This window comes from Pongo pygmaeus, chromosome 2, assembly GCF_028885625.2.
Source record: "Pongo pygmaeus isolate AG05252 chromosome 2, NHGRI_mPonPyg2-v2.0_pri, whole genome shotgun sequence".
Taxonomy (NCBI): Eukaryota; Metazoa; Chordata; class Mammalia; order Primates; family Hominidae; genus Pongo; species Pongo pygmaeus.
This window is the reverse complement of record NC_085930.1, coordinates 33888114-33910253: the sequence shown is the minus strand read 5'-3', so window position 1 is coordinate 33910253 and position 22140 is coordinate 33888114. Positions and strand designations below refer to the sequence as shown.

The window sequence follows — 22140 nt, the reverse complement described above, 5'->3', positions numbered from 1 at the left end:
GATTCTATTTTCTTCACATCCTCTCAACACTTGGTATAGTTGGTCTTTTTTAACTTTAGCCATTCCAGTGGATGTATATCTTATTGTGGTTTTAATTTGCATTTTCCTAACCACTTATGACTAACAATTTTGAGCACATTTTTTTTACATAATTGTCTGTCATTTATATATCTTTTTTTAGTGAGGGGTCTATTTGAATATTTTTCCCATTAAAAAAATGGGTTGCTTGTCTATTATTGAGTTGTAATAGTTCTTAATGTGTTCTAAATATAAGTTCTTTGTCAAACATGTATTTTGCATACATTTTTCTTGCAATCTGTAGCTTGACTTTTCTATTTTCTTAATGAGGTATTTTAAGGAGCAGAAGTTTTAACATTTGATAAAGTCAAATTTATCAGGCTTTTTGGGGGAGCATCCTTTTAGTTTTTGATCTTAGTTTGCTTAACCCAAGATCACAAAGTTTTTTCTTTCTCAGTCTTTTCCTGTAGAATTTTTACAGTTTTTAGGTTCTAGATTTAAAACTGTAATCTTCTTTAATTTTTGATTATGACATATGGATCAAAGTTAATATTTTTATATGCATAGCTAATTGTTCCAATACCATTTGTTAAAACAAGATTATCCTTTCTTGCCTTTGCACCTTTGTTGAAAATCAGTGTTTATATATGGTGGATCTATTTCTGCCCTCTTCTTTCTGTTCCACTTATTTGTCTATTTTTATGCCAATACCATAGTGTCTTATTTACTGTAAGCTTTATTATAGGTCTTGAATCAGATAGCGCAAGTCCTCCAACCTCTGTTTTTTTTCAAGTTTGGTTATGCAGTTTTTTATATTCCATATAAATATTAGAATCAGCTTACCAATTTTTACAAAAGGGCTGCTGAAATTTTGATTGTGATTGTGTTTCATTCTATAGATCAATTTGGGGAGAATTGCCATCTTAACAATACAGATTGACTATTTCTCATCCAAAATGCTTGGGACCAGAAGTGTTGTGGGTTTCAGATTTTCTTGGATTTGTGAATATTTGCATAGACATGAGATATCTTGAGAATGAGACTGAAATCTATACACAGAATTCAGTTATGTTTCGTATACACCTTATACACTTATCTGAAGTAATTCTATACCATATTTTTGATAATTTTGTGCACAAAATAAGTTTTTTTACATTTAACCATCAGAAAGCAAAGGTGTCACTATTTCAGGCACCCACGTGGACAGTCTGTAGTTGTTTGGCATCATCATCATCCCTGACTCTGAATTTGCATGCTACAAAAAGCAATCATTTTCTTACACTTATTTACATATCAGTACTTCACAGTAAAAAATATGCTATACTGTTAATACAGTGAAGAAGAATGTGTTCAGGGTACTAAGCAGAACAGTGGCATCACCAGAACACCTGCCTCAGCTGTTAAACAACAGTAACAACAAACAATGGCAGGCTTCTAGTTTCTCTCTACAATTCTGTGTTTTGATTAAAGGTTATTGTACAACATACTTTATTTATTACTGTTGTTCATGTGTCTGGGCTGCATGGGTGCCATTTTATGACCCTTTGTATGTATGCTTGGTGGAGTAATCTGGACATGGGCAGAAAAGATATAACACAGCTGAAGGGAGCTGGGAGAGTCTTTTTTCCCTTGGGTACTCTTTTGCCTAGTGTGCCTGCATTTTGACTGTCACCCATCAAAAGAGGTCAGGTGTGGAATTTGCTACTTGTGGTATCATGCTGGCACTCAAAAAGTTTCATATTTTGAAACATTTTGGATTTTTGGATTAGGGATGTTCAACCTATATTGAGTCTTCTGATCTATGAACATGATATATCCCTCCATTTATTTAGGTCAGCTTCAGTTTCTTTCAGGAATGTTTTCTGATTTTTATTCATTCATTTATTCATTTGTTAATTTACACATGAAATCTTATTTATACTGATTCTACCAGGTATAGTATTAACCACAATAATTAAGACATTGTAGAGTGTGCAATAGTAAAGGTGTGTGCAATAGTAAAGGTATGTACAAAGTGTATATGTGGGAAGGACACAAGTGGGAATGGCCGTCCATGCCTGGGGTGATAGAAGTTAGTTAACCTGGATTTTGAAGAATGAGTTGGCATTTTCCAGTGAATCCAAGTGGGAAACAGCATATGGAAGGTCTCAGGACCCAAACACTGGGTATAGTTTCATTTGTTTAAAACTTACTATGCAAGTTTAGAGTCCTAAGGAGTGAAGCCATCCACAGCCCATACTTGACTGATATATATAGTTACCAGATTTAGCAAATAAAAATGCAGGACACTCAGTTAAATTTCAATTTCAAATAGACAACAAATAATCTTTTTAGTGTACGTATGTACCATGCAATATTTGAGTGACAGGGCTATGCAAATCTGAGTCTGAGATACAAGTTTATTGGCTCTTTGTTCTTAGGAATATTATTCAATTTGTTAAAATCTTAGTTTCTTCACCCTTGAAATGGGAATAATAATAATATAAAATATATTTAAAGTTTTTAGTGAATTTGGCTAAGAGTTCTAGGGCCATTGTAGATCTCAAATAAATGACAGTGTTATTGACTGAATGGAAGGAACATATAACCAATGTTTTGTTTAGTGTATGGATCTTGCATATCTTTTATCAGATTTATTTATAAGGATTTCACATTTTTTCATGCTATTGTTAGTGATATTTTAAAAAATGTAATTTCTGATTATTCCTTGTAGTATATAGAAATACAACTGATTTTTGTATATTGGCCTTTTATCCTGCAACTTTGCTGAACTCACTTACCAGTTCTAGTAGCTTTTTTGGGTATATTCCTTAGGGCTTTCTACATAGACAATTATTTCATCTACAAATATAGTTATACTACTTAACAATTTCTATGCCTTATATTTCTTTTTCTTGCCTTATTGCACCAAAATGGACTATTCTATATGCTTTGGGCTCCACAATTCTGAAAGGAAAATATATTACACTAAAAAAAGATAATTCCATGCTGGATTTCTGGATTCCTAAGTTTTAGATAAGACACAGCTGGAGATCTAGTAGAGGGATTAAAGACAGGTTAAATGCTGGCATTTTCTTCAGAATATTATAACATTTTCCCTTCCACCACTAGTTTCCAGGGCAGGTTGTTTCTGCCAGAAGAGAGGCCATTTGTACATTAGTTATCTTCTCAAAAATAGAAAGCTCTCTTCAGAAGTTACTAAAGGCTATAATATCCTTATTTGACAAGGATGGGAATTCTGAACTGTTTAGTTACAGGCCAAGTAGTGAAGTATGCAGTATTTGTCAGTGATGGAATTTTCTTTTCCTTAGTACCTCTTTGCCTGGAGGTCATGCTGATTTTGCTCTTCTCTCTTCTGCTTACCGTGTCCTATGTAGGCTTCTCCTTTCTGAGCTGTGCAAATGCTTCAGAACTTGTAACCATTCTGAATCCTGTTATTCCAAGTTAGTTAGTTGAAACTTCTTGTCAGATAGCTCCTAACTGAAAAGCCATTGGATTAAGAATGCATTCCCTTTCCAGAGGGAATTGCATTTTTTACAGCTTTTATTGGGATGTAATTCATATGTTATACAATTTACCCATTCATACTACAAAATTAAGTGGCTTTTTAGTATATTCACAGACATACCAAATCACCACAGTCAGTTTAAGAACATTTTTATCACCTCAAAAAGAAACATGTGACCCTTTAGCTATCATCCTTTTATCCTTTTATCTCCCTTCCCCCTCTTCCCAGGCCTAAGTAAATGCTAATCTACTTTCTGTCTTTACAGAACTGTGTATTCTGGATATATCACAAAATAAGATCATATAATATATGGTCTTTTGTGACTGGCTTCTTTCACTTTACATGTTATTTTCAAAGTTCATCCATGTTGTACATGTATCAGTACTTTATTCCTTTTTATGGTCCAATAATATTTTAGTGTATGGATAGATCACATTTGTCAGTCAATGGGCATTTGGGTTGTTTGCATTTCTCTTAGGTATTTATCTAGGAGTAGAATTTCTGGGTCATACAGTAACTCTATAACTACATGAGGAACTGCCAGACTAATTTCCAAAGTGACTGTACTGTGTTATATCCCACCAGCAGTGTATGGGGGTTCTGATTTAGTCACATCTTTGCCAGCATCCTTTTTTTTAAAAAAAGTGTAACCATTCTTATAGGTTTGAAATGATGTCTCATTGTGATTTTGATTTACATTTCCTTAATGATTAATAACATTCAACTTTTCATATGCTTATTTATCATTTGTATATCTTCCTTTGAAAAATGTCTGTTCAGAACTTTGCCCATTTTTAAATTATGTTATTTGTCTCTTTATTATTGAGCTGTAATTTATTTATTCTGGCTATAAATCCCTTATCAGATAAATGATTTGAAAATATTTTATCCCATTCTGTGGGTTGTTTTTCACTCTCTCGATGGTATCTTTCATGCACGAAAGTTTTTTATTTTGACGAAGTCCAATTTATCTATTTTTTTGAGCCTTTGGTGTCATAACTAAGAATCCATTGCTGAACCTGAGGTCATAAAGATTTATTCCTGTATTTCTTTCTAAGAGTTTTATAGTTTTGGTGTGTACATTTAAGTTTTTCATCTATTTTGAGTTGATTTTTTTTTGTATATGATGTAAGTATCTAAATTTATTATTTTGCATGTGGCTATCCGGTTCTCCCAGCATCATTTGTCGAAAAGGCTATTCTTTTCCACTGAGTGATATTAGCACTCTTGCTGAAAATCACTTGACCATGACACATGATTTATTTCTGGACTCTCAGTTGTATTCCATTGATTTATATGTCTATTCATGTGCCAGTTCTGTAGTCTTTGCTTTGTAGTATGTTTTGAAATTAGGCATGAGTTCACCATCTTTGTTGTTTTTAAAAATTACTTTGGCTATTCTAGGTCCCTTGCAATTCCACATAAATTTTATAGTAAGGTTGTCAGTTTCTACAAAGAAGTCAGCATGTATTCTGATAAAATTGCATTGAATGTGTAAATCAGTTTGGAGATAATGCCATCTCAACAGTGTTAAATATTCCAGTCTATAAATATGGGAAGTTTTCCCGTTTATTTAGGTCTTTATTTTTTAAAATAATTTTTTGGTTCTCAGAGTATGTTTTGCATTTTGGGAGACTTACATTTATTCCTAAGCATTTTAATCTTTTTGATGCTTTTGCATACATACTTGTTTTCTTATGTTCATTTTTGGATTGTTCATTGCTGTCATACAGGCATACAACTGATTTTTGTGTATCAGTTTTATATCCTGTGACCCTGCTGAACTTGTTTATTAGTTCAAATAGTTTTAAAGTGGATTCCTTAGGTTAGGCTTTCCTAGATACAAGCTCATGTCATCTGTAGACAGATATAGTTTTACTTCTTTTCCAATTTGGCTGCCTTTTATTTCCTTTTCTTGCCTAATTGCCCTGGTTAGAACCACTGATTTTCACTTTTTTTTTAACCTAGTTGTAGTAGATTTTCCTAAGCAAATGTTTCTTCATTTGTCATATGCCCCAGGACCATTTCCAGAGCTTTTAAATGATTGTTTTCAAAATGATTTTTGCCCGTTTCTCTGGGGAGTGGATCTGTGTAGCTCCTCGCTCTTCATGCTGGAAATGGGAATCTGGCAATTGAATTTTAATAGACTACAAGGTATAAAAGGGTTAAATGTAACTTAATGAATTTCTATGGAGTATTTTAGACAAAGCATTGAACTACTGAGAGAGCTTTTTATAGGAGGTGGGGAAACATTGCCCAAAGCATAATTTATAGGAGACAGCTTATGCTATTCTGTGAAGCTAGGAGTGAGGTCAAGGGGAGGTCTGCTATGAAGTCTGGTGATTTATATCACTTTTGGATGCTCTCCCATATTCCTTCCAACTACATTTCTTCGGCACACAATAATGTTTTTCTAAGATTTTATGAAAACATTTTAAACAGATAGAAAAGTGAAAGAATGATGTCATAAACACTCATATACTCACAGCTTAGTTCTACAGTTAACATTTTATTATATTTGCTTTATTATGTGTCTATCTCTCTAACCGTCTTTTTTTTTGAGACAGGGTCTCACTTTGTCACCCAGGCTGAAGTGCAGTGGTGTGATTACAGCTCACTGCGTACTCGATCTCTCTGGGTTCAGATAATCCTCCCACCTCAGCCTCCTGAGTAGCTGGAACTATAGGCACATGCCACCATGCCCAGCTAATTTTTTTGTAATTTTTGTAGAGACAAGATATCGTTGCCCAGGCTGATCTTGAACTCCTGGGCTCAAGTGATCTGCTTACTTTGGCCTCCCAAAGTGCTGGGATTACAGGTGTGAGCCACCATGCCTGGCTTAACCATCTAATTTTTTAGATGTATTTCATAAGTTGAAGACATCAATACAATTCCCTGTAGATATTTCAGTATGAGTATCATTAACTAGAGCTCAATATTTGTTTACTTTCTTAAAGGTGAAATTTACAGAGTAAAATGCATAAATCTTATATGTACTACTTGGTGACTTTTGACTAATACACATTAACCCCAATCTCTCTTAAGTTTTCGGATATTATCACCCCAGAAAGTTATCTTATACTCCTTCCCAGATACTTCCCATTCTAGTATGTGACCACTCTTTGAACCATTTTTTAAACTCATAGATTATTTTCACTTTCCTAGGACTTTATATAAATAGAATAGTATGTGCTCTTTTGTGTAATGCTTCCTTCACTCAGCCCTTTGAGATTCATCATGTTGTTGCATGAATTTAGTAATTTCCTTTTGATTCCATTATATGGCCATTTGTTTATTTTTCTATTGATGGATACTTGGGTTGTTTTCATTTTTAAGTTATTATGAATAAAGATGCTCTGGCATTGAACATAAGTCTTTCTGTGGATATGTGCTTACAGATGTCTTAAAGGAATACCTAGGAGGAAATTGCTGGGTCATAGGTGATATGGTTTGGCTGTGTCCCCACCCAAAATTTCATCCTGAGTTGTAATCCCCATGCGTTGGGGGTGGGACCTCATGGGGGGAGATTAGATCATGGGGGTGGTTCCCCCATGCTGTTCTCACGATAGTGAGCAAGTTCTTATGAGATCTGTGGCTTAATAAGGGTCTTTCCCCCGTTTAAGTGGAATTTTGCGGAATTTTTAACTTGAGAGAGAGCACTTCTCTCTCCTGATGCCATGTGAAGAAGGATGTGTTTGCTCCCCCTTCCACCATGATTGTAAGTTTCCTGAGGCCTCCCCAGCCATGCAGAACTGTGAATAATTTAAATCTCTTTCCTTTATAAACTCTTCAGTCTTGGATATTTCTCCATAGCAGCATGAGAATGGACTAATACAGCAAATTGGTACCAAGTAGTAGGGCATTGCTGTAAAGATACCCAAAAATGTGGAAGCAACTTTGGAACTGGGTAACAGGCAGAGGTTGGAAAGGTTTGGAGGGCCCCAAAGAAGACAGGAAGATGTGGGAAAGTTCGGAACTTCCTAGATACTTGTTGAGTGTTTTTGACCAAAATGCTGATAGTGATACGGACAATGAAGTCCAGGCTGAGGAGGTCTCAGATGGAGATGTGGATCTTGTGGGAACTGGAGTAAAGGTGACTCACTATGTCTTATCAAACAGACTGGTGGCATTTTGTCCCTGCCCTAGAGATCTGTGGAATTTTGAACTTGAGAGAGATGATTTAGGGTATCTGGTGGAAGAAATTTCTAAGCTGCAAAGCATTCAAGAGGTGACTTGGGTGCTGTTAAAAGCGTTCAGATTTATATATTCACAAGGATATGGTTTGGAATTGAAGGTTATGTTTAAAAGGGAAGCACAGCATAAAAGTTTAGAAAATTTGCAGCCTGGCAGTGTGATAGAAAAGAAAACCCATTTTCTGAGAAGAAATTCAAGCTGGTTGCAGAAATTTGCATAAGTAGTGATAAGCCAAATGTTAATCACCAAGACAATGGGGAAAATGTCTTCAGGGCATGTCAGAGGTCTTCACAGCAGCCCCTCTCATAACAGGCCCAGAGGCCTAGAAGGAAAAAATGGCCAGCCCCAGGGCCTTGCTGCTTTATGCAGTTTCTGGAGTTGGTGCCCTGCATGCCAGCCATGGCTAAAAGAGGCCAACATAATGCTCAAGCTGTTGCTTCAGAGGGTGAAAGCCCCAGGCCTTGGTGGCTTACATGTGGTGTTGGGCCTGCAGGTGCACAGAAGTCAAGAATTGAGGTACGAGAACCTTCACCTAAATTTCAGAGGACGTAGGGAAATGTCTGGATGTCCAGGCAGAAGTTTTTTGCAGGGGTGGAGCCCTCATGGGGGAACATCTGCTAGGGCAGTGTGGAAGGGAAATGTGGGGTCGGGGCCCCCACACAGAGTCCCCACTGGGGCACTGACTAGTGGAGCTGTGAGAAGAGGGTCACTATCCTCCAGACCCCAGAATGTTAGATCAACCAACAGCTTGCACCATGCACCTGAAAGAGCCAGAGACACTCAATGCCACACTGTGAAGGCAGCTGGGAGGGGGGCTGTACCCTGCAAAGTCACAGCAGTGGAGCTGCCCAAGACTGTGGGAGCCCACCTCTTACATCAGTGTGACGTGGATGTGAGACATGGAGTCAAAAGAGATCATTTTGGAGCTTTAAGATTTCACTTAATTTTGGGCAATTTCTCCCATTTGCAAAGGTGTATTTACCCAAAGTCTGTACCCACATTGTATCTAGGAAGTAACTAACTTGCTTTTGATTTTACAGGCTCATAGGTGGAAGGGACTTGCCTTGTCTCAGATGAGACTTTGGACTTGGACTTTTGGTTAATGCTGGAATGAGTTAAGACTTTGGGAGACTGTTGGAAAGGCATGGTTGTGTTTTGAAATGTGAGGACATGAGATTTGGGAGGGGCCAGGGCAGAATGATGCAGTTTGCCTGTATCCCCACCCAAAATCTCATCTTGAATTTTAATCTGAATTGTAATCCTTATGTGTTGGAGGCAGGACCTTGTGGGAGATGATTAGATTATGGGAGTTGTTCCCCCATGCTGTTCTCATGATAGTGAGCAAGTTCTCACAAGATCTGATAGCTTTATAAGGGGCTTTCCCTCACTTCACTCAACACTTCTTTCTCCTGCTGCCATGTGAAGAAGGACGTGTTTGCTTCCCTTCCACCATGATTGTAAGTTTCCTGAGGCCTCCCCACCCATGTGGAACTGTGAGTCAATTAAATCTCTTTCCTTTATAAATTACCCAGTCTTGGGCATTTCTTCATAGCAGCATGAGAATGGACTAATACAATAGGGTTGGTGTATATTTTGTTATATAAGAAACAATTAACATTTATTTCAAAGTAGTTATACTATTATACATTCCTACCAAAAATGAGGCTTTTGGTTGCTCTGCATTTTTGCCAAATTTTGGTGTTGTCCATGTAAAATTTCAGTCATTCTTGGTTTGTGTGTGGATATTTTAATTTGAATTTCTCTGAAAAATGAATGATGATGAACAGTTTTTCACATACTCATTGGCTATTTGTATCTCTTCCTTTGTGAAGTATATATTCCAGCCTTTTACCTATTGTAAAAATTAGGTCGTTTGCTTTTTTGTTAGGGAGTTGTAGGAATTATTTCAGTGCCCTAAATACCAATTCTTTGTTAGATATATGTATTTTGAATATTTTCTGCCAGATATGTGGTTCGCCTACTCATTTTTATTAACAGTGTCTTTTGATAATCAGACACTTTTTAGTTTTGATGAATTCTAATTTATTGTTTTTTTCTTTCATAATTGTTGCTTTCTGTGTACTGCCTATAAAATCTTTGTCTATCCTCAAGTGATGTAGATATTCTTCTATGTTTTATTTTAGAAACTTCATAGTATTAGCCCTAATATTTCAAATCATTTTTTGTGTATAGTGTGAAGAAGGCATTGAGATTTATTTTTTCTTTCCCTATGGGTAGATAGTTATTTTTTCAAACATTGTTTTATACTTTCTCTGAATCATTTCATTTCATAACCAGACATTATAGACATTCACTTTTTGTTAGTTTTTACTGACCCAGACTTTTCACCTTTGCATTGTCTTTTGGAATTTACTTTAATTTTCATTTTGAAGTTTTAAGAAGAAGAAATGAAAAACAATGATCTACAAATAGTTCAGCTCTGCCTCAGTCAGTGCCCGCTGGACTCTTCTGTATGCTGTATGGTCAGAAGTTCTTAATAACAATAATAAGGATACAGGTAGTTCACTAAAAGACAAATTAAGTTTGTAATGAAAGGTTCAGTTTAGCCCTAAAACTCAATTGATAGAGAAACTTTCAATACTCATACATTTCATAATCTGTTAAAGCTTAAGAATTTTTTTGGCTTAGACGATCTTCTTCCATCAAATAACTATGGGACAATCAGAATTGAACATGATAATAACATATGATATTCATGTAGCACTTTGCAATTGGTAAAATACTTTCACAGATAAGATAATAAGGCAGTAATTATTTATCCTGTTAAAAAGAGAGATGAGTCGATTGAAGCTTTGTTACCCATGGTTATCAAACTAGTATACTGGAAAGCTAGAGCGGGAACTTAGAACTTCTGACTGTGTGAGTCCAGAGGCTCCACCTCAATATACTGCCTGATGTGTATTCAATCTTCTTGCTATGAAAAATAGTTTTTAAAATCTCTATTAAATCTAACTTTCTCTCTTACCACTCTCTTCCTCTTCCCTTCCCTTCAATCCTGATCTATCTGTTACCTACAGTGTCCTGCACCTCTGAAATGGTTACAGAACAGCAGTACATTCAGTACTATACAAAATGCACAGAGATACTATTTAGCAGCCTTTCAGATTTGATGCTTTGGAATAACTTAGCAAATAAATTGATTAGTTTTTATTTTAATACAGCAATATATTTCTCCTGAATATCATTTCAGAGTTCATGTATATGTATATATGTGTGTGTATATATATATATTTTTCTTAATTTAATAGGCTATATTTCTTAGAGCAGTTTAAGTTTACAGAAAAATTGAGCAGCGTGTTTAGAGAGTTACCATATATTCCCTCAACTCCCCCACCACTTTTCCCAATTATTAACATTTTATAATATTGTGGCATATGTGTTACAATTTATGTGCCAATATTGCCACATTATTATTAACTGAAGTTCATAGTTAACATTAGGGTTCACTCTTTGTGTTGTACATTCTATGGGTTTGGACAAATGTATAATGATATGTATCCTCCATTATAGTATCATATGGAGTACTCTCACTGCCCTAAAAATCTGCTATGCTCCTCCTATTCATCCCTGTCTCCCTCAACCACTGGAAACCACTGATCTTTTTACTGTCTCTATAGTTTTGCCTTTTCCAGAATGATATTGGAATCACCAGTACGCAGTCATTTCAGATTGACTTCCTCTACTTAGCAATGTGCATTAAAGTTTTCTCCATGTCTTTTATGGCTTGAAAGTTCGTTTCTGTTTATCATTGAATAATATTTTAGATATATCATAGTTTGTTCATCCTTTCACCTATTGAAGGACATCTTCATCACCCCCAAGTTTTGGCAATTATGAATAAAGTGACTTTAAATACTTGTGTGCAGGTTTTTGTGTGGACATAAGTTTTTATGTATAAAAAGACTATTATTTTCTGTTCTCAGATATGAAATGTAGTTTGAGAGTGATAATTTCAGGTGGCTATCTTCTACTTGATTTTATGTAGTATTTTCTGCTTCCTGTAAGCTTTGAGGAAAAGTTTGAATACTCCTGTTTTTTTTTTTTATCAGAAATATGTGATGACTTTTTGAGCAAGTAGATGCAATGCAGTTATGTCACTGCATTTAGCCAAAAACTCCAGGCCATTTATAAATGTCAGTGTCTCCTTCCCCAGTGATCCTGAAAAGCAAAGAAGCTGGTTTTTGAAGTTATGACTTTAGGAGAACATCTGCGAACATTAAGGAAACTGAAAATCACAGTGTCCCTTAGGAAAACATTGGATTAAATACAGTATACTCAATATCAGCTCCACTTTTGTAAAGTATAAACATGGATTTTTTTTTTAAGAGATGGGAGAGACACTCCAGCTCATGAAGAGATGAATCAATTCTCTTTGTAAGAGAAAGGAATGGGAAATATAAATTCTCTTCAGAAATGAAAAGTTTAAACTGGACATACATACAGAAGGCCTTTTACTGAGAATCATTCCTATGTCCCTCCAGAAAGGACACTTGAGTGTCTCAAGGAATCTGTATGAATCAGTCTATGATCATTGTAAGAACCCCAGAGCATGTTAGCTTTTTGTGAAAAAACACCTCTCTATTTTCTAGTGTGTCAGGAAGCTGTCTGGGAAGCCTTCAGGACTTTTTGGGATCGACTTCCTGGGCGTGAGGAATATCATTACTGGATGAATTTGTGTGAGGATGGAGTCACAAGTATATTTGAAATGGGCACAAATTTTAGTGAATCTGTGGAACATAGAAGCTTAATCATGAAGGTAAGTGTCACAACAAAGGAAGGAATTCCTGGACTATTGTAGGAGCGTTTACACAGCTAAGGCCTAAAGGAAGCAAAAGCAAGTGGCAAATGCCTGTATTACTCTTTTGTTGAATTGGGCTATTCGAGTAAGCTGTCCTAGGGTGTGGCCTAGTCTTTTATTCCTAGCTCTGGCCTCTATAATATACATTATTAATATTTTCATGTTATTCTGTCCACAAAAAGAAAAAGAAGACATTATTAACTCAGACAAGAGCCTCAGCCTTGTTTATAGATGTAAATATTTGGAAATAATATTCAGCAAAGGTTTAGGTTAAGAATATAAATCTGTGAGAGTCAAACGTTTTTGCCAAAGTTTTACATGTTATCAACTCAGAGTGAATAGCAATAACTCTAATTAAGATAGAGGACATAGTTCATTTGAATAAATGTTTAGTGAGGCATAGGTATGATTCTAATAATGAGTGTGCTCACTTGTTTTCCTTGTTTTAGACATTGTTTTACTCTTAGCAAAGGATAAATAAACATGCATAAAGACAAATTACCTGCCACTTTTCCCTTTTCGTGTAGCACATATGTATTCATGACAAGAAAGTGAAACTGTCCAGACATACGTGGCAAATTGTTCATGCTGTTTGTTATTCCGTATATCTCCCTGTCCATCTATTCAGTTCCTCTATGTCCTCATATGTAACTTCCCTTGCAAGGAACCAACCCTCAGCCTAGAAGATTTAGCTACCATTATTCTTTGAGTTCCCACAATTCTTTATTCATTTTTAATACTGTACTTTTTATATTTTATGATGATTACTTGTATATGTGACTAATTCCTCTTCTAGACTATGAGTCAAAAGGCAAGGATTATGTCATTGTTTGTTCATTTTTGCATTCCCGTAAGGTAGTAAATATGCAATAGATGTTTGTTTAAATGAGTATATAAGCAATAACCACATTGTATTTTTTTATACAATTTATAAACTTTATGAAGATTATTTTAAGTACTGGTTCTAAGTATTACATACCTTACAGAGACTGAGGAAATAATTATTGACTGAATAACACTGAGCTATTTTGTGTATAATCAAATCAGATTAGTATATCGTAAAGGTAATAAAATATATTACCCTATTCTATTTTTAAATTTTATTTATAGTAGAAGAATTATATTCTTTTAACATTTAGTCCAAGAGAGGAATGATCTTATTAAATGGGGGATGTTGGGGAGAGAAGGATGGTTTGATAAACATGGGTGGACCACAGACAAATTTTGCGAGGGTATAAATGTTTTGAAGCTGTGCAGGGTTTTGTGTGTTTTAAAATGAACGCAACTTTTAATCATGGCACCTCACATTTTGATCAAAGGTATTGCATGTGTTTTTTGCCTGCCACATTTTTAACTGCTCAGTATTAATAACTATGTTAATAGCTACTATTTATTCAATATCTACCATGTACCATGTCATGTATCAAACTCATCAATAAATTATTAGATGTTATAACAACAACCTTATAAGGAGGTGGTAATGTTCCCATTTTACAGATAAGGACATAGAATTATTAAATTCTTTATTCTGTAACATAAAACCAGATATGATGGAGCTTAAATCCAAACCCAGTTCTCTTTTCCAAAATTGATGTCTTTTCCCTTCACACCATTGGGCCTCCTTTCTCAATCATTACCAATTTTACAAATTGCAGTGGTTAACATGGGATAGCTATTTAATGGAAAATATATAGACATGCACACACATATACATACTTATATTTCTAATTGCATTGCCTATCTTAATTATGTCCACAATATAGGATCAGCCATTAGTGTAGCAAATATATATGATGGGTTAGTATTACCAGAAGAACAGAATCTTCTGATGTTACCTTTGGAATGTATCTCTTACAAGTGGAACTTTTAGTAAATTTATATTTGAAGGCATAGAAAATATACTTCCAATAATTATTTAATAGAAAAAGCAGATGAAGGGAATGATGTGTTGCCTGGATAGAGTTGTAAATGATAAGTACAAGTTACTTAAATGAAGAAGAGCTGGGGATAAACATTCTAGGCAGAAAGGACAGCATGAGCCAAGTGGTTGTAGGGAATGACCTGGGCCAGTGTACCAAAGAGGTAGACTAGGAATGACAGGAGATCAGACTAAAAAAATGGATAACTGAACAAGCTTGGATTTAACTCTGTAGATCATAGGAAACCATTGAAGGGTTGTAGGTAGGTAAGTTGCAGGAGCTGATTTGGCACTTTTGAATTTCAAAAAGGTCGTTGTGGTTTCTACATAGCATAGGATGGATTATAGGAAATAAAACTGGAGCAGAGAGACAAGTTAGGATGTTGCGTCAGTACTCCAGGCCAAAGAGGATAAAGATACCAACCAGACCATGAGATAGACAAAGGAAACTTGAGAGATGTAAATGGGAACAAAATTAGTAGGACTCTGATGGGTCGAGACAGGGTGAAGGAATGGCCCAGGAAGCCTTCCAGTTTCTAGCCTGGGTAACTAAGACCACTAATGAGGACAAAGAAGCAGCTTTGTAGATGTGGCAGGGAGAATGAGTTCACTTTTTTATTTTTATTTTATTATTATTATACTTTAAGTTTTAGGGTACATGTGCACAATGTGCAGGTTAGTTACATATGTACACATGTGCCATGCTGGTGTGCTGTACCCATTAACTCGTCATTTAGCATTAGGTATATCTCCTAATGCTATCCCTCCCCCCTCCCCCCACCCCACAACAGTCCCCAGAGTGTGATGTTCCCCTTCCTGTGTCCATGTGTTCTCATTGTTCAATTCCCACCTATGAGTGAGAATACGCGGTGTTTGGTTTTTTGTTCTTGCGATAGTTTACTGAGAAGGATGATTTCCAGTTTCATCCATGTCTCTACAAAGGACATGAACTCATCATTTTTTATGGCTGCATAGTATTCCATGGTGTATATGTGCCACATTTTCTTAATCCAGTCTATCATTGTTGGACATTTGGATTGGTTCCAAGTGTTTGCTATTGTGAATAGTGCCGCAATAAACATACGTGTGCATGTGTCTTTATAGCAGCATGATTTATAGTCCTTTGGGTATATACCCAGTAATGGGATGGCTGGGTCAACTTTTGATGTGTTCATTTGAACCACCTGTGTGAAATGTGAATTGCTTGATATTCAGGTATGAAGCCAAGGATAGGGGTCTGGGATGCCAATGTTGCTGTAGGAATCACCATTTTGGACTTAGTGCTGGCATACCTCGTTTTATTGTGCTGCCCTTTATTGTGCTTCACAGATACTGCATTTTTTACAAATCAAAGGTTTATGACAACCCTGTTTCAAGCAAGTCTGTTAGTACCATTTTTCCAACAGCATGTGCTCACTTTGTGTCTCTGTCTCACATTTGGGTAATTCTCAAAATATTTGAAACTTAAAAAAATTATTTTCTTTATCTTTTATGTGATCTGTGATCAGTGATCTTTGATTATTACAATTACAATCACTATTGTAATTGTTTTGGAGTGCCATGAACAATATCCATGTAAGACGACAAGTTTAATTGATAAATGTTGTTTGTGTTTCAACAACTCCACTGACTGACTTTTCCTTGGTCTCTCAGGCCTCAGGCCGTCTCCTCAGGCCTCCCTATTCCCTGAGTTACAGCACTATTGAGATTAGGCCAGTTAATAACCCGACAATGGCTTGTAAGTGTTCAAGTGAAAAGAAGAATAGCATGTCTCTCACTTTAAATCAAAAGCTAGAAATGATTAAGCATAGTGAGTAAAGTATGTCAAAAGCTGAGATAGGCCTTAAGCTAGGTCTCTTGCACCAAATAGTTAGCTAAGTTGTGAACACAAAGGAAAAGTTCTTGAAAGAAATTAAAAGTGGGGGGCGGGGCCAAGATGGCCAACTAGAAGCAGTGGCAATCTGTGGCTCCCATCTAAAAGAACCATAACAGCATGTGAATCCTGCACTGGCAGCCAAGGTATCCAGGTTTTGTCATCAGAACTGACTAGGTGACTGGCGTGACCCACGGAGAGGAAGGAAGTGCAGTGTGGTGCCGCAGCCCCCAGCCAAGGGAGGCAGTGAGTGAGCCTGCTACCCAGCCTGGGAAAACGTGATTTTTCCATGGAACTGTGCAACCCGCGGATCAGAAGATCTCACTTGGGAGCCCACACCACCAGGGCCTAGGGTCCCAACCACAGAACCAAGCAGATTTTCAACAGCCACTAAGCTAGAATCTGCTTAAGCCTGTGGAGCTCCCCACGGGAGGGGCAACCAGCATCACCGCTGTGGCTGCTGGCTGCCTGCTGTCTAAGCCCTTTGAGCTCCTTGCAGGAGGGGCTACAGCCGACACTGGGACTGATAGCTGCCTAACACACTAAGCTCCCAGGGCGGGGGAAGGGTGGCAGCCATCTCTATAGCTCCAGGCCATGTCTTTCCCCTGCTGGAGCCAGGGAGGCTGGATGGCTTGGTCCCAAGAGGTATACCCCACAGCCCAACAGACTGGCTGTGGCAGACTGCGGACAGAGCACCTCTTCCGGCCGGACCTTGACACGTCCCTGCTCACTGGGTGGGGCCTCCCTGCAGGAACTCCAACAATTCCATCCAGGGGCTTAAGGACAGACTCTAATCTTCCTGGGCCTGAACCTCTAGGGGGAGGGGTGGCCACAGTCTCTGCAGACGGGTAGATTTAATCTTCCCTCCTGGTAGTGCTGAGGAATCTAGGCAACCCAGATGAATGGGTTTCCCCACAGTGAAGCACACCCCCTCCACCAAGGGACAAAGTGCTTTGTTAAGTGTGTCCGGTTCCCTATGCCACCCAACTGGGTGAGACCCTCCAACAGGGGTTGTCAGACACCCTATACAATAGCATTTCTACTGGCATCAGGTTGGTGCCCCTTGAGGTCAGAGATCACAGAGGAAGGAGCAGGCACTCATCTTTGCTGTTCTCCAGCCTCCTTGAGTGACATCTCCAGGCATGGGAGTGAACCAGATGAGTAGGGCCTGAACAGCGAACCCCTAGCAAACTGCAGCAGCCCTACAGAAGAGGGACCTGACCATTGCAAGAAAAACAAATAAACAGAAAACAACAACAACATCAACAACAAAAAATTCCCTACAAAAACCCAATCCAAGGGTCAGCAGCCTCAAGGATTGATACTAGATAAACTTAGAAAGATGAGAAAGAATCAACAAAAAAAGGTTGAAAACCCAAAAGGCCAGAGTGCCTCTTCTCCTCCAAATGATTGCAGTGCCTCTCTAGCAAGGGTGAAGAACTGGATGGAGGATAAGATGGATGAATTGACAGAAGTAGACTTCAGAAGGTGGGTAATAACAAACACTGCTGAGCTAAAGGAGCATGTTCTAACCCAATACAAACAAGCTAAGAACCTTGATAAAAGGTTACAGGAGCTGCTAACTAGAATAACAAGTTGAGAGAGGAATGTAAATGACCTGATGGAGCTCAAAAACACAGCATGAGAACTTCATGGAAAATACACAAGAATCAGTAGCTGAATCGACCAAGTGGATATTAGAGTTTGAAGACTATTTTGCTGAAATAAGGCATGCAGACAAGATTAGAAAAAAAGAATGAAAAGGAACAAACGGAACCTCTGAGAAATATGGGACTATGTAAAAAAAACCAAACCTATGATGAGTGGAGTACCTGAAAAAGACTTGGAGAAAGGAACCAAGTTGCAAAACATACTTCAGGATATTATTCAGGAGAACTTCCCCAACCTAGCAAGACAAGCCAACACGCAAATTCAGGAAATACAGAGAACACTCTAAGACACTGCATGAGAAGATCAACCCCAAGACACATAATCATCAGATTCTCTAAGGTTGAAAAGAAGAAAAAAATGTTAGAGGCAGCCAGAGAGAAAGGCAGGGTTGCCAACAGAGGGGAGCCACATCATACTAACAGTGGACCTCTCAGCAGAAACCCTACAAGCCAGAAGAGAGTGGGGGCCAATATTCAACATTCTTAAATAAAAGAATTTTCAATCCAGAATTTCATGTTCAGCCAGACTAAGCTTCATAAGTGAAGGAGAAATAAAATCCTTTCCAGACAAGCAAATGCTGAGAGATTTCATCACCATCAGGCCTGACTTGCAAGAGCTCCTGAAGGAAGCACAGAATATGGAAAGGAAAAACTGGTACCAGCCACTGCAGAAACACACCAAAATATAAAGACCAATGACACTATGAAGAAACTGCATCAACTAGTGTGCAAAAATAACCAACTAGCATCATGATGACATAATCAAATTTACACATAACAATATTAACCTTTAGTGTAAATGGGCTAAATGCCCTAATTAAAAGACACAGACAGGCAAATTGGATAAAGAGTCAAGACTCACTGGTGTCCTGTATTCAGGAGACCCATCTGACATGCAAAGACACACATAGGCTCAAAATAAAGGGATGGAAAATTTACCAAGCAAATGGAAAGAAAAGAAAAAAAGCAGGGGTTGCAATCCTAGTCTCTGAAAAAACAGACTTTAAACCAACAAAGATAAAAAAAGACAAAGAAGGGCATTAAATAATAGTAAAGAGACCAATTCAAAAAGAAGAGCTAACTATCCTAAATATATATGCACCCAATATAGGAGCACTCAGATTCATAAAACAAGTTCTTAGATGCCTACAAAGAGACTTAGATTCCCACACAATAATAGTGGGAGACTTTAACACTCCACTGTCATATTAGACAGATCAATAAGACAGAAAATTAACAAGGATATTCAGGACTTGAACTCAGCTCAGGATCAAGTGGACCTAATAGTCATCTACGGAACTCTCCACCCCAAATCAATAGAATACACATTCTTCTCAGTGCCACATGGCACTTATTCTAAAATTGACCACATAACTGGAAGTAAAACACTCCTCAACAAATGTGAAAGAACTGAAATCATAACAAATAGTCTCACAGATCACAGTGTAATCCTATTAGAACTGAGGATTAAGAAACTCACTCAAAACCACACAGTTACATGGAAATTGAACAACCTGCTCCTGAATGACTCCTGGGTAAATAATGAAATTAAGGCAGAAATCAAGAAGTTATTTGAAACCAATGAGAACAAAGACACAACATACCAGAATCTCTGGGACACAGCTAAAGCAGTGTTAAGAGGGAAATTTATAGCACTAAATGCCCACAAAAGAAAGCAGGAAAGATCTAAAATTGACATGCTAACATCACAATTAAAGAGCCAGACAGGCAAGTGGAAACTAATCAAAAGCTAGCAGAACACAAGAAACAACTAAGATCAGAGCAGAATTCAAGGAGACAGAGACACGAAAAATCCTCCAAAAAAAAAAAAAAAAAAATCAATGAATCCAGGAGCTGGTTTTCTGAAAAAATTAACAAAATAGATTGACTGCTAGCTATCCTAATAAAGAAGAAAAGAGAGAAGACTCAAATAGACACAATAAATAATGATAAAGGGGACATCACCACTGATCCCACAGAATTAAAAACTGCCGGCCGGACATAGTGGCTCACGCCTGTAATCCCAGCACTTTGGGAGGCTGAGGCGGGCAGATCACGAGGTCAGGAGATCGAGATCATCCTGGCTAACACGGTGAAACCCTGTCTCTACTAAAATACAAAAAATTAGCCAGGCATCGTGGCTGGTGCCTGTAGTCCCAGCTACTTGGGAGTCTGAGGCAGGAGAGTGGCATGAACCTGGGAGGCGGAGCTTGCAGTGAGCCGAGATTGTGCCACTGCACTCCAGCCTGGGCCACAGAGTGAGACTCTGTCTCAAAAACAACAACAACAACAACAAAACTGCCGTCAGAGAATACTATAAACACCTCTATGCAAATAAACTAGAAAATCTAGAAGACATGGATAAATTCCTGGACACATACACCCTCCCAAGACTAAATCAAGAAGAAGTCCTGAATGGATTCAGAATCCCTGAATAGACCAATAACAGGTTCTGAAATTGAGGCAGTAATTAATAGTCTACCAACCAAAAAAAAAGCCTGGGACCAGATGGATTCACAGCCGAATTCTACCAGAGATACAAAGAGGAGCTGGTACCATTCCTTCTGAAACTATTGCAAACAATTGAAAAGGAAGGACTCCTCCCTAACCCATTATATGAGGCCAGCATCATCCTACTACCAAAACCTGGAAGAGACACAACAAAAAAAGAAAACTTTAGGCCAATATCCCTGATGAACATTGATGCAAAAACCCTCAATAAAATACTGGCAAACCCAATCCAGCAGTACATCAAAAAGCTTATCTAGCACGATCAAGTTGGCTTCATCCCTGGGATTCAAGGCTGCTTTAACATAGGCAAATCAATAAACGTAATCCATCACATAAACAGAACCAATGACAAAAACCACATGATCATCTCAATAGATGCAGAAAGGCCTTCGACAAAATTCATTGGCCCTTCATGCTAAAAACTCAACAAACTAGGTGTTGATGGAACATATCTCAAAATAATAAGAGCTATTTATGACAAAAACCCACACCCAATATCATACTGAATGGGCAAAAGCTGGAAACATTCCCTTTGAAAACTGGCACAAGACAAGGATGCCTTCTTTCACTATTCCTATTCAACATATTATTGGAATTTCTGGCCAGGGCAATCAGGCAAGAGAAATAAATAAATGGTATTCAAGTAGGAAGAGAGGAAGTCAAATTGACTCTGATTGCAGACAACATGGTTCTATATTTAGAAAACCCCGTTGTCTCAGCCCCAAAACTCCTTAAGCTGATAAGCAACTTCAGCAAAGTCTCAGGATACAAAATCAATGTGCAAAATACACAAGCATTCCTATACACCAATTATAGACAAGCGGAGAGCCAAATCACGAATGAACTCCCATTCACAATTGCTACAAAAAGAATAAAATACCTAGGAATACAGCTAACAAGGTATGCGAAGAACCTCTTCAAGGAGAACTACAAACCACTCACTGCTCAAGGAAATAAGAGAGGACACAAACAAATGAAAAAACATTCCATCCGCATGAATAGGAAGATACAATATCATGAAAATGGCCATACTGCCCACAGTAATTTATAGACTCAATGCTATTCCCATCAAACTACCATTGACATTCTTCACAGAATTAGAAAAAAACTACTTAAAAAGGGCCTGTATAGCTAAGACAATCTTAAGCAAAAACAACAAAGCTGGAAGCATCATGCTACCTGACTTCAAACTAGACTACAAGGCTACAGTAACCAAAACAGCATGGTACTGGTGCCAAAACAGACATATAGACCAATGGAACAGAACAGAGACCTCAGAGATAGCACCACACATCTACAACCATCTGATCTTTGACAAACCTGACAAAAACAAGCTGGGGAAAGAATTCCCTATTTAATAAATGGTGCTGGGCAAACTGGTTAGCCATATGCAGAAAACTGAAATTGGACCCCTTCCTTACACCTTATACGAAAATTAACTCAAGATAGATTAAAGACTTAAATGTAACACCCAAAATCATAAAAACCCTAGAAGAAAACCTAGGCAATACCATTCAGGACGTAGGCATGGGCAAAGACTTCATGACGAAAATGCTAAAAGCAATAGCAACAAAAGCCAAAATTGACAAATGAGATCTAATTAAACTAAAAAACTTCCACACAGCAAAA

At 37.5% G+C, this 22140-nt stretch overlaps 1 protein-coding gene across 1 annotated transcript in view; it reads left to right on the top strand.

Moving 5' to 3' along the window:
* The window catches only part of IMPG2 (interphotoreceptor matrix proteoglycan 2), a 98632-nt gene that overhangs the window by 3719 nt on the left and 72773 nt on the right, over window positions 1-22140 (top strand). Inside the window, exon 3 of the mRNA XM_054481508.2 lies at window positions 12331-12497. Coding sequence (XP_054337483.1) covers window positions 12331-12497 — 167 coding nt within the window. The remainder of the gene's footprint in view (window positions 1-12330; window positions 12498-22140) is intronic.